This window comes from Rhopalosiphum padi, chromosome 4 (genome assembly GCF_020882245.1).
Source record: "Rhopalosiphum padi isolate XX-2018 chromosome 4, ASM2088224v1, whole genome shotgun sequence".
NCBI lineage: Eukaryota > Metazoa > Arthropoda > Insecta > Hemiptera > Aphididae > Rhopalosiphum > Rhopalosiphum padi.
In genome coordinates, this window is record NC_083600.1 from 19,412,366 (window position 1) to 19,426,450 (window position 14,085).

At 32.4% G+C, this 14,085-nt stretch overlaps 2 protein-coding genes across 3 annotated transcripts in view; one reads left to right on the forward strand and one right to left on the reverse strand.

The window, feature by feature from the left end:
- The window catches only part of LOC132928289 (acetylcholine receptor subunit alpha-like), a 48,280-nt gene that overhangs the window by 4,326 nt on the left and 29,869 nt on the right, over window positions 1-14,085 (reverse strand). The window lies entirely within an intron of this gene.
- LOC132928290 (uncharacterized) lies at window positions 1,325-8,288 on the forward strand. 2 transcript variants are annotated; one of them, XM_060992855.1, is made up of 3 exons: window positions 1,325-2,356; window positions 2,532-3,016; window positions 6,062-8,288. In XM_060992855.1, exons 2-3 carry the CDS (start codon window positions 2,553-2,555, stop codon window positions 6,783-6,785), a joined length of 1,188 nt encoding a protein of 395 aa, XP_060848838.1. In that variant the 5' UTR covers window positions 1,325-2,356; window positions 2,532-2,552; the 3' UTR covers window positions 6,786-8,288. The 2 variants fall into 2 exon arrangements, with proteins under 2 accessions (XP_060848838.1, XP_060848839.1); XM_060992856.1 differs by lacking the exon at window positions 1,325-2,356 and having other exon boundaries at window positions 2,495-3,016.

A 14,085-nucleotide genomic window follows, 5' to 3' on the forward strand; every position in this document is an offset into this window, starting at 1 on the left:
AAATAAAACTAATAAGAATATAAACATTTTGTTTACGTTTCAAACTTATACAATATAAAATCATTAATTAAAAACGTAATCGACGGTCGACCAATAATAATATTATAATTGGGCCATTGGTACGGGCTGCAGTAGGTAATTAAAATACGCGTATTTTTTTTACGATTGAAAATTGATTGGAATTACTGCCGCAGTGTTACTCGGCAAACGAAACGTATACATTTTATAATTGACAGCAGCTGGCACGAGACTACTACAAGAGTTTATAATCGCATTACAATTGATGTGACCATTTTACTCGCACGACGATAATTTATTATAACATCGTTGTAACGCTGCTGAAATGAACGTCGCATTTGAATTTGGGACATTTGGGGACGAATAATGATGAAAACTCAACGCGACTGTCGCAATGTCGTATGCCTCGACGATTCATCACGAGCTATGTCGTTATATTAGATTACCATATTAAACGACTATGTGCGTATCCCATCAGTCAAATTTTAATTTTAAAATAGGTATTTCATTCACGCGTGGACAGCCCAAAACGGTTCTCGCACTGTGTACTATTTAGACATATTATACGACCATCGGCGATTCGTCACGATAATTTTTGGTATACTGTCATACCAAATGACGATAATGTGCGTGTAAAACATCGATGATGTGCCCGCACTACTATATATATTATAAATTAGGATTTTTAAAGTGAAAGATTTCCTTTCTAATGATTAAATTTTCGTCGAATTTGAATTGTTGTCGATATTTTTTAAGTTTTTGTCTCCTGTGTCCGAGGACGAGTAAAAAAAATGAACGATAAATATATTATATTACCGGAAGTTAATGCTTACGGAGTCGTCGATGAAAAACGTAATAAATGTGCTATAAATATCGGAAGAAGCACGCTGACGGTCGACCAATAAGAATATAATTGGGTCTCAGTAAGTAATTAAAATACGCGTATTTTTTTTTTCGATTAAAAATTTATTGGCATCGCTGCGCTGCAGTGGTACTCGGCAATCGGAGAGATTATATTTTATATAATTGACGGCAGCTGGCACGTGAGACTACTATTATAAGTACTACAAGAGTTTATAATCGCGTTAAAACTGAAGTGAATGTTTACTCGCGGCGATGATGATTTATTATAATAATATTATCGTCGTAACTATCGTAACGCACAAACGAACGTGGCGTTTACAGCGTGCGATAATACGCGTATACGAATATAATAATGATCGGAGCGCATCGCGACCGTCGCGTATATAGTGTCGCGTGCGCTTCGGCCGCGGCGCGTGTAACTCGCCGGACGATCTGTCGTCGCGCGTTGTCATATTAAACGACGGCGACGACATGCGCGCCGCAGGAGTCCGGTAAAATATTAGTTTTGAAATAAGTATTTCAGTCACGCGCGGACAGCCCAAAACCACCGTTCGCACGTCGTATTATTCGTCCGCGTGTTTATCGATAATATATTACGACGACACCGCGATTATTAGTGCCTACGTATATTTACTATGTGTTTAAAATGCCAAAAAGGAAAAGAAATCGTTTCAAAAACGAATCTCTTTAAAAACGTCGTCGTGCCGAGTGCCAGACAAGTGCAAAACGTCGAGTTACGAAAAACAAACTATTCCGACGTCGCCGTATTTGTTTATTTATTTTTAGTCCTTTACCACTCCCGATTTCTTCGGTTTTCGCGCGGTAACGGTGTACGATCGCATTAAAAAAATATATGCTTTTTCCAACTACTATGACAACGAATATCGAATTATCTGCACACGAAGTAATAATATAATATCGTCACATCCGATAATAAACGCGATCTGTTTACGACGAATGACGACAGAAAACAGCAGTAACGCGGATATACTATAATATAATATAGACGTGAGCTGAACATATTATAATATTATAATAAGCGAATGCACGCGACCGATGATGAGGGGGCACGGCGGCGATATCGATGACGATAGATCACGAAAATCTGACCAGCGCACGACTCTGCGCGAAGCGACACAGATTCCGCGCGAAACGAGTGATCGATTTGGTTTGCGATACGACGTGTTGTACCTATTTATTTTGAGTTCGCGTCGGTTACCGACGACGTTTTGATCTGCGACAACGGATCGTTCGCGGACGAAATGTGGACGACAGAGCTCGCGCTAAGGAGAACTGTCCAACATTTTTAGATTTTTGTGCTTACAAGTTAAAAAAAAAAATTGCAATTAATCAATTACACGTTATAAGCAACACACAATACTTATTTTTATTTTTCTATTATCAATTTTTTTTCGTCGATATCTTCGCTCTCTCGATTATTTTGTTTTTACCAGACGCCTACCACACGTTACACGTAGGTACCATACACGCATTATGGTTAAGATTTTGTACGACTCACGCAATAATATATTTGCGGCTAATAGCTTATTCTCGCCTCGAACAATATTAATATTATAATCGTCTGGCTTTTTATTTATAATTTCCGTGGTTATTATTGTTATTGTTTTGCATGTTTTTTTTTTATATAGATTAGACCGTTTAGGAAAAACATGACGTCGCACGTTAAAAATTATGAAATACGCCGCTGCCGCCGTCCAGTTATACTATGTCGAGCGGTCGTGTTGGTCGTCGTGTTGCAGCCGATCATCGCTGGTACCGGAAGTCGGGACGCGTACGGCACCACCCTGTACAAGCTCACGGACGACCGGAAGACGTGGACGTTCGACGAGCGGATCAAACTCCAGTGCCGAATGACCATCGGGTCGTTGGTTCCCGGAGCGAACTTTAGTGACAGCACTGGTGAAATTTTCCTCGTATACTACGAACTGATCAAAATCGAGGCCAAGAAAATCGTGTCGTCTTCGGCCAGGAAGAGCGCGATGATCATCGTCGTGGACGTCTTGGGGGGATACTTACACGCCAATCTGCTGCCGCGCGCCAAAGAGCTGTACTACGAGGGTCGAGCCAAGTATACGACAGTTAAAAAGTTACACGAACTCGAAAAAAAAATCAAGTAATTTTTTTTCGTAGTCGCACTAAATCGGTTTTTTTTTGAAAAATTAAAATATGTTTAAATATTGATTCAGAGTTACTTGCAGCAGAAAGCCACACACCATTATACTGCTGCTGTCGTATAGAAATCTATAAAAATATATATAGATCGAAAACACTGTTGATATATACTGACATTGTTAGGAACATCTCATTTTGGGGTTTCGCCATGTTGAATAAAATATTTAATACTTTAAATCAATATTCTATACAGTTATGACTTTTTCAAAATAGTTAATTTACAAAAAGCGTACCTATGAAATGTCTTTCAGAATCTCGTCATCTTTATTTTCATAGTATTTGCCCCATTCCTTCAACGGGTTTACTGGGCATAACTTCATAGTATTTTCCATAGGTAGTGATTTAAGAAAAGTATTTTATGTAATAGGACAAACTAGATTTTCAACTTTTTTAAACTAAATTTTTATAATTTGTATAATAATGTACAATATATATTTATATATTGTTTTGAATGATTAATATGAATTTACTGAATATAATATGGCTTTTATTGATAATATAAACAATTTTTTGTAGAGATGATACTGTAAAAATAATAAAAATTTTAATTTAACTTTCAAGTTATTGTAGAATTTTAAAAAAAAAGATATAAAAAAAAGTAATATTTGTTGACTAGAGACTAAATAAATTGCAAATATGGTACTTGGGGGTGATTGCCCACTCATCTACCCTTTTGCTTTTTGCACCATCAATAGGGTTCATGTACCAATATAATTATATCTATGAGAACTAAAAAGTGATCTTAATTATTATTTATTATTATTAGCCGTAGGGTAACGGAAATAATGAAGCCAACAAAATTCTCATCACCTTGATTTTGAAGAAATTATTTAAATAATACAATAATTTCGTCGGTTTGGTTGTTATTTATATAATCCATTTTCTCATTAACTTTAAATTAATTTTATATTTAATTTTTAATTCAAAAATAAAAGTAAAATTGTTTTTCTATAATACCAACATTTGGTAACAAACATAAACTGATCTAACATGATTTAAAGTATTATATTAATAACTTTTGTTGAAAAGATATACTTATGAAATATCCGTCTTCGACCTTGTCACATAGGATTATTGCAGATTAAACGTGATCCGATTTGCTAATGACATATATATTAAATTTTATAATCCATTATGAAACCATACATATGGAAGCTAAATTAATTAAACATCTGAAATAAGTCAGTCAACATACGTGTATAGAATAATAGTTAGTTTAATAATAGGCTGATTTTATTGCAAACTAAGACGTGGAGAACTAAATTTAAATACAAAACAGTGAAATCTATTTTAATATTTCTATAATTTATAGTCGTACTGTTTTTAAAATCAGACATGGGAAAATTAATATTTTACCCCACCACCAAATAACGTCACTGGTATATATTTTAGTATATATTTTATATGAACACCATATTATTATACCATATAATAGGTATGGTAAAGGTTCTCAAAGGTTCTACACTTGAAAATGTGCATGTTTAGTTTACATTTTTAAAATTATTTATGGAAATTTTCTTTTAGAAATTTAACACCTCATTTAATCATATATTTTGAACTGGAAAAAAAAATTATAATTATACCAAACGTCGTAAATCACGGAAATGTAATAGCATAGCTATAACTAGATAGCCAGGGTGTATAATATGTACCTACTGCCTATGTGTAATAAAACAAAATTGAAGAAACTTTCGTATAATCTGGGTAGTTGGCTGATGCGTTGGCGCCGAAGGTCGAGTGTTTTTTTTTTATGAACTAGGACACACACGCGGCGTCGACCTTTACTGTAGAAAACTTCTTCTTAATAACAGTTGTAGTACATTTATATTATACGCCAAACGAGTCTTAAGTATATTGTTTTTCGATCCGCAGTTTACTCTCGACCTTTAAAGTAATACAACATTATATAATATAACTTTGGACGCGTAAATAATACAGAAGTCGGTCACGCTACCGGGCGGCGAATATGTGTAACAAAACCGAACCTTCGGTCGACCACTTAAACGTGGGTAGGTACTCGTAATTTCTATTTTTTCTCCGTAAAGCGTTCCATACTATTTACATCTGATCTCGTTCCAACTTACGACTAAAATCTCGTGTTGTTCCTTAAACTCGCACGATTACAACCGTAACACACATGCTTTAGAACCCAGAACAGCGCGTAGTCGCAGAAGAGGATTGTACATTTTTGGACGATTAATTGATAATTTTTTCTAACTGATTTATTTTAATTTATTGTTATTTTTAGATGGCTTATATATTTTTTTAACTTAAACCAATAAATTTTAAATACTAGATCATCTGTATATTTTTTTTTAGATCTCAATAACTGTATTTTTCAAAAATATTTTATACCCCGCATTTCAAGTGGAATAATAGCGAATTATCTATAAGTACTACATACTATTTTTGAAATTTTTTATTTAATTTAACTAATCTGTATAGTCTACTCTTTCTTTTTTTTTTAGTTTTTACACGTGCGTATGAACAATTTAGCGTGTTTGTACATTTATCAGTTTAATATGAAATCGCACGGTTTGTTGTATTTATATGATATGTATAAATCAAATCACAACAACAGATAATATTATGTTAAATAGTTTTATCTTATTACGTTTTTAAAACGTTGCGAACCGTTGTTAGTAAAATGATAATAATACGTGAAATATATCATATGAATTAGTGTTACAAAATTTAATTAAATTTTAACAAAGCCGGGCATTTCCCGGTGCCCCCCCTTCGTATTTCGGTAATGCGGCCTTTTTTAGACTTTTTTTTCATGTGGGACCCCTTTTTAAAATTTCCCGGTAGGCCGAAAATGGCCTATCCGCCCATGGTTAAAATTAAACATTTTTTTGGTAAGTACAACTACTACCTACAGATAATCGTGATATCTGTTATCGCCGTCTCGCTGCGTATTCGTCTGTAAATGATTATTATTATTATTACTATTTTACGATTGAAGCAAACAAATTATTGTCCACAGACACATTTTGGGCACGGACGGCCGAGGTTGGGCCAAACCGACAGCGAGCGGCCGCCGGTCGGAAGAGGACGTGGCGCCGACTGCGCGACGCATAGGCTGGTCAAGGTCGACGGTTAGGCCCAGGGACGACGACAAGTCGGCTGGCCATTGCCGCGGCGTGGACGCCAGCCAGTACGGTTTGCTGCGGCGATGGCGGCCGACAAAGAAGGCGGCGGTAGGCGGCGCCGCGGACGCCGACGACGTCTACACCGACGCCGTACCGTTTTTCGACAACGACACGCTACCGCATTCGCTGGTGGTTCCGTGGCGTCCCGGGCGGCCGGTGCTGTTCGGCGTCTGGGACGCGGGTTGTCATCAGACGCTGTTCGACCACCTCGTGACGGCCACGGCGGCCGGCGCGCGCGTCCGCCGGACCGCGCTGCGCCAATGGCTGGACGAGGTGGTGTTGCCGCTGGTGAAGTCCCCGGCCACGGACCAATGGTATCCGGCCCTGTGGGGCGTTACGCTCGTGGCCAGGCGTCTAGCCGAAGCGGACCGCGTCGGCGGCGGCCGGGGCGGTAGTCGCGACTACCGACAGTTGGACTGCGACTGGACGACCGCGGACGTGCCCAACGTCAATTTTTATGCGTTCATCGTGCTGCTGTCCACGGGCGTCTGTTGGTCGGCCGCGGCCCTGTACATCGCTATCGGCGGTCACTCTTTCGGTTTTCGACGCGTCCCATAAACATCGTGCGACGGTCGTATCGTTTTCCCGTTATTTTTCTCGTGAAGAGGTATTTAATTTTTTTTTTTTTTTTTTTTGTTTTTCACGCCGTAAGGCCGATTTTCCACGACCGACACATTTTTATCTTATACAGTTGTTATTATCATAAAAATAATGAACGGTTACTAACGACGTACTGTGCGTTGTAAATCGTTATAAAACATATTTCCCCCAAATCTTATATTTAATCCAATTTTATGATAACAACCGACAAGGTTTTCGGGTGAAATTAATATAACCAGCGGGTTTTCATATAGTTTGCGACCGCTAAATTAAATCATATATAAGCGGAAGACGAGCGCATTTCCTAAGGACTATTTTTAATGTTAAAATATGATTTAATCCGTTAGCGTCTCTTGTCAAATATTTATAAGCGCTGGACATCCGGGACAAATCCCGATTTTATATCAGATGTGTACTCATTAGTTTTCCAGAACGGAGTTTTTATTAAAAACAAAAGGATGTAATGCAGCCATAAATAACGATAAATTAATTCCGAGTCTTAAGTCACAACACTCATTTTAAATCTTAAACGTTGCACGACGAACACAATATCATTGTCAATCGACAAAATTCGAATCATAAATATTTTATGAGTGCACCCGGCGCGTGGTAATAAGTGTCGGTAAATAATAATTATAAAAATATTATGCCATGGAACGAAATTCGGTATTTAGTGGATGAGGGGTAGACATGTTCCATTTGACCGCTAATTTGTTATGTCGGTAATGTTTTTATACTTCACCGCACACACTCGCGGACGGACCTCGTCGAGGACGCGCCAATATATCGATAAATCGCTATTTAACTGCCCCAGTTTACGCATACCCTTTTAAAAATACTTATTGTAGTTTATTATTATCACGACGAGTTCGATATTATACCAGCCGACGTATCGACGCCACACTGCCGCCATCGGTTAGATTTATTATTTTATTACGAGTGCAATGCCGCAAAATTCCACCGGGACATAAGACGCGTGCTGCTCTTGTGCCGCGAGTACATATATAGACAGATGTACGTTTTAAGTTTTAATATTCAAAGGGGCGTTGGCGGCGGTGGCCGCCAAAGGGAGAGAAAAAAAACGTTTTAGACAAGATCAATGAGCGAATGAATACGTTTGCAATGAAGGCCGACGTTTAAGTTGACAAGGGGAGAATGACCCGGTTCTCATGAATATTGATGACGGCAGGTCCGAGAGACACCGAGACAATATATTAAAAAAGAAAAAAGAAAAAAAATACATCCAGCAGAGTAAAATATAGAGAAAAAAAACGAGACGAACAAAATGCCACGGGCTTTTGAAAAATAAAAAAAGCTTTGCAACGTTCCAGTAGAAAAATAATATGTATGATAAAATGCGCTTGTCATCATGAGCCTCAAAAACAATATAGGTACATAATTGCTATTTTAAGTTATAAAACAATAGTAGTTTTTTTCAACAATAGATGTGGTTATTGTATAGATATGACGTTATTATAATTTATAATATAGAGTATTATTAAATCTGATCAGTGATACCGATCAAAGTATGACGCTTATTACTTTTTTTTTTAAATTATTTAATTTTAACAATTTATTGTTAAAACAAATTATAAAGTAATCAAAACCGATCGTTTCAAGCTGATATACGTGAACAAACCATACAATTATACTACTGATACAGAATCATCGTTCCGTGTTGAGTGTAACGCAAACTAATATTATTTCGAATCGTTTCAAAAATGATTTTAACTCGTAGTAACAGCAATATTTTTTTTTTATTCAATTAGTGTCTTAAACGATCTTATGAAAATCAGGTAATAAACGTTAGTAGAAAGCCATGCGATTTAAATTATTTTTATTTTTTTTAAATACTTTTAAAATGAGAACTACCCCTTTTTTACTTAAAATTATTTGTTAATAACATTAATGAATTTAAATCAAAATAGTTCCCGAGTTATAAAACATTAGGTATTTAGAGTAATAGAATAATATATGTACTTGTACACTATACAATACGTATACATGTTATAGTGTACAATTTATTATGTAATATTTATTCGTTAGTATTTAGGAACAAAATTAGATTATAGATTCGATAAAACAAAAAGGATAGTCATCATTGATCGATTTTTAATTGAATTTAAAGTTAGATAAGCTATAATAATCTTATTAATTTATTAGTATTTTATAATTTATATCAATAATTGTCTGATTGGTAACAAATAATAATAACACAGATAAACGAATTTACAAAAGTTATTTTTATTTTATGTAGTCATCGGCGGATGTTTGAAACAGACTATTATTCTTAGTACCAACTCAAAGTTTAATAAGTTGGAAACCATTCGTTTGAATTTTTATTTAGATATATAAAAATGTTCAAAAAAATTATCTACTGAATACTTTAAAGTTTAAAGTAAAAAAGTTGATTCTCGTATAAAAACAAAAGTTTGTATCACCACGGGACATTATTTAAATGGTATAAAAAAAATCTCAATTCTCAAGTATTCGAAAATATAGTCCTTAATTATAATTGAAAGTTTAGATTTTTCTTAAGTATAGCATGTTAAGTAAATTATCATGTATTTTCATCTACGATTTATACTAATATCAACTAATTTACTACAATATGTACACGATGACTACAGTGATGTAGCCGAATTGCCTATATATAACGCCGCTTGATCATGACCAGTATTAATTATTTATTAAAATATCCAAGTTAATATTGTATGTCGGGTTTACCTAAGCCGACTCAATTAACTAATAATTTATATTTAAATAAATTGTTACTATCGATTCACTACCCACTAAAGGTATCGAAACTAAAGTAATATAGTTGTATTTGACTTAGGTACATTAATACATAAAACACACTTATTACAATAAAGAAGTAATAAATATTCTTTCATATACTTTTCATGAAAAAATATCGAAATCAACTCTAAAAAAATACTATTAACAAAATTTTAAATTCACCATTTTTAAACATAACAAAAATTCAACCAACGCTAATAATTTTAACCTCACTAAGGTACAAACTAGATTCAATTTTCTACCCAAAAAAGTATTATTTTTATTATAAATATATAATAGTACTATTATATCATACAATAAAATAGTTAAGTGTTAAGCTACATTTTAAAATGGTTTAGGATGATTGCAGGGACGTAAGACAAATCTGCAATAAATGCAGTTTGTGCCTACATTGTTCCTTTTCATTTTAATGCAACTCATTGTCTTTATCCGTATTTAAATACATGCTTTCATTTTTCAATTCTACTTCACTGATCGTGTTTTTTGTTTTAGTGAAGCAAATACGCTCTACTTTTGAATTATATCATTGTAAACTTTTTTATTATTATTATTGCACGTAGAATTTTTTATTCTTCGAATAATGATACATTTTTACAGTATTATTTTAGTCTTATTGCTACAGAAAAAATATGAACTTATATTATAAACTTTATTTAGGAATATGAAAAAAATATTTAAAATATATTAATATTAAGGAATGTATCAATCTATATCCATAATAAATTATACCAAAAACGTTTTGAAACAAAAATAAAACTTGCCATTTTATACTATTATCACTTATAAGTTAATTTTTTTTTCATTTATTAATTTTTATTGTTTCAACAATTTTTTTGTTTTTATAAAGGTCTTAACATTTTATATTTTAAGACCTTATAACGTAATAATTTTCTGACTCACACGTGTCGGAAAAAAAATACTAATTAATTCGCATTAGTTAACATAAGAATTTTAAATCATAACTTTTTAGAAATAATTATGTTAGTCACATATAAGCACGAGTTGCAATTTTAACACTTAACACTTAAAATTGTTATAAAAATAAAACACATTTTGTTTTGTCACGATTACAAGACGTCTTCTTCTATGTAATAAATCGTTACCAATGAATGAAGCTTTATTGTGGGTATAAATATACACTATGATTTATGAAATGTAACTCCAGATGAAAAGCGATCAAATACGACTTACGAAAAAATATTCAGGGATTGTATTTTTAAGTTTTTCTCAAACGTCTCAAAACTTATTGAAAATTTATAAAAAAAAAAATGATCTCTTTGCAGTCATTTGTAAATTGATACAAGAGCTATTTGAAACTTTAGAAACACTTTTACTATCCCAAAATATGTTACTTAGAAAAAGCATATAAATTGGAATGAATAGCTTCCCCGCTTCTAAAATGTGGCAGTACTAAAAATAAAATTCTTACATTGTTCTAAAACTAAGACCACGGTTGAATAAAAAATATGGAATATTTTTTTTTTATAATAAAAAATGTTTCGTTTCTTAAATTTAATATCTATTGAACAAATACAACAACTTAATCTATCTATACCACCTAATACTTTCCATGAAAATTAAATATGTCTATATAAAAACTTTATAGCCTAAACTATATTTAGTTTATTACCGTTGTTACGATAGCACCAACATGTTATTTTGCCATTTTATTCTGATTAAATTTAATTTTTTTCGTCATCCATTTAAATTTTGAAAAGTTCGAAAAACAATTACTTTTAATATTATATAAATGTAATTATAATGTATAATATATTAAATTCCATACTATTTGTCATTATTTTTTAAAGTATAATATAACAATATATCTGTTATTATTATTATTAAATTGTAAAATTGAATTATGCTGAAAAATAACATAGATATTGAATTATTTTAAAGATGGTATGGATTATAACTTAGGCAATCATCGTTTTTTAGATTGCGTGTATAGTAAGTAAAAACAATAACAGTGTTACAGTATTTCCTAACTAATACTTATTGATCAATAATAAGTTATTTCATGTTTGGAAATTTGAAATTTAACGAATCTTTTATAAATCGTTTATAAGCCTAATTGTATATATTCCGTCATTACATAATCCATTCTTAAGTGGGAAATTACTAAATACGTGATAGCAGTGGAACTGTGGCAGTAGTGATGACGCCTAGGTGTTGGTGTTGTGTGTACTCTGATAAAAATATTTAATCCTTTTTGGAGGGAATCCAAAGAAACAAAGATAAAAATAGGAAAAACCATGAGAAAGATAGAGAACGAGTAAGGAAATGTTCGATTTTGTTCATTTTTAGCCACTTTGAACGTATCGGATGTATAGAAACTCACTATGTGCATGTGTACCTTAGTTCAAAGTGGGATTCAAAAGGATATCCTGTAGAAGGTGCTGTAGGGTAAATGAATAGTGCTGAGGGGTGAAACAAGACGGAAGGACAAACGAGGGAGAAACAGCCCTTTTATCGAACCGTTCGTTTTCTCTCTTTATTGCATGGACTGCGTTAAAATTTATAACCAAAATTATGGCAGCCTTTATAACAGCTAATACAAAGTATTCGTGTAACCCTCGCCAAACTGTATGCTGTGTACGCTGTACCGTAAGTTCCTAACGTATGTGAAATTATCCCAACCGCAGGTAATAATTTGTATAAGTATGTAATCATTTTAATATGAGGTCATTATATTAGTCGATAATTTAATCATACATAGTTTAATTATTAATAACCATGCAAGTATTAATTAAGTGTATAATAATAAATCGTACATCAATAGTATATTATGAGTACCTCTAAATATAATGAGTAATAATTGAATTGCATATGTAGAAAGTTTTTAGTCGTATCGTTAACGTAATGATTTAATTTTACATTTGAACATGAAAATATCTATCCTATAACATGCTATACATTGCTCTATTTTAAAAATAAGTATTTTATGTAAGAGTTGTTAAAAAAAGTGCTTTTTTTATTACTATAAATTATGACAATAGATTTTGTTCAAAATAAATATTACGGCTAGGCTGTCACGATAATCACAGACTGATATAATTCGATGATAATGAGTAATTTGATAATATAATAATTTTATAGGATAATTAAATATACTACAAAAATGTATTATAGTAGAGACATAAAAAAGGGGTATTGAGAGGCAATTGCCTACGAGTACCTTTGTTTGTTTGTGCGCCCACGAGTAATTTTTAAGGGTATAGGTATTGTAGTGAACGGGCGTGAGGTTAAAATTATAGATTCTGACAATTTTTTAACTTGTCACGTCATTGAAAGTAGAAGAAAAGCGAGAGTAGGCAATAATGGCGAGAGAAAAGTATGATGAATGTATTAGGTACCTAGAAAATGCTATAAAATTTAAAAAAATTATACTAAAGAACGTTTTATAATATTATGAATAACAAACGTTTTTATGTTAACTATAAAATTAAACTTTTATCACATAATAGGATTTCAGTTAATTTACATCTGTGCTTAGTAATATGAGTTTTAAACATAGTCTGCATTACTACATGATAAAAAATTTAAATTATACAATAGAAATTATTTATTAATTATACCTATAAAATCCTTTTGAAAAAAAAAACCAAAATTGTAAATGTAAACTTTTAAAAATAAAAAATTTTGCATAATCTTATTTAATTAATGCTAAATGTGATTAAGATAAAATATGAAAATAAAATATTTTTAAATAAAGACTGTTGTCAGTGTCACTTACACAATGTATTATTGTAGTAAAAAATTAAACACTGGTTGTATTATATACTAAAATAGAAGATTAGGCTTACACAATCAATTCGTACGTCAGTTGCACACCAAGTTTGAAAATTATCGGCACGCCATTAAGGAATCCCCTTCTAGGATTTAATTCGTATTGTTGCTTTTGTTTGAAAACCTTAAACAATCCCTTTTGACTTATTGAACTTGTTAGTATAATAATAAGTTTTCTTTGGTCAAATATCTAAGCGACTAAGCCACACGATCAGGAAAATGAAAAGAAAAGTAATAAAACTAAGTGCTTTTTCCTAGTTTCGAAGCGAACAAATAATATTTAGGCACCTTTCAATTTTTCCACATAAAAGTTTTATGAGAAATGCGTACATTAGGTACATGTGATAGCAATAACAAGAAATAAGATAAATAACTGGATGAGAATTAAAACATTTTTCATACTCAATAGTTTCTTGGTTGAATTTTAAAACGTTTGTAGTTTTTTATTTTTGTTTTAGTGGTTCAGTTGAGTGTTAATCGGTTAGGTATTATATCAGTTTTATTTAAATAACTAAGTATAATATAAATAAAATTAAGTAAATTACCTATAATAATAAAATATGTACTAATTAGTGATTATTTTAATTGTTTTAAGTGTCTTATATTATAAAATGGTATAAACCTAGTAAGCTTTAAATACATCAAAATATCTTATACTGATATGATAGTG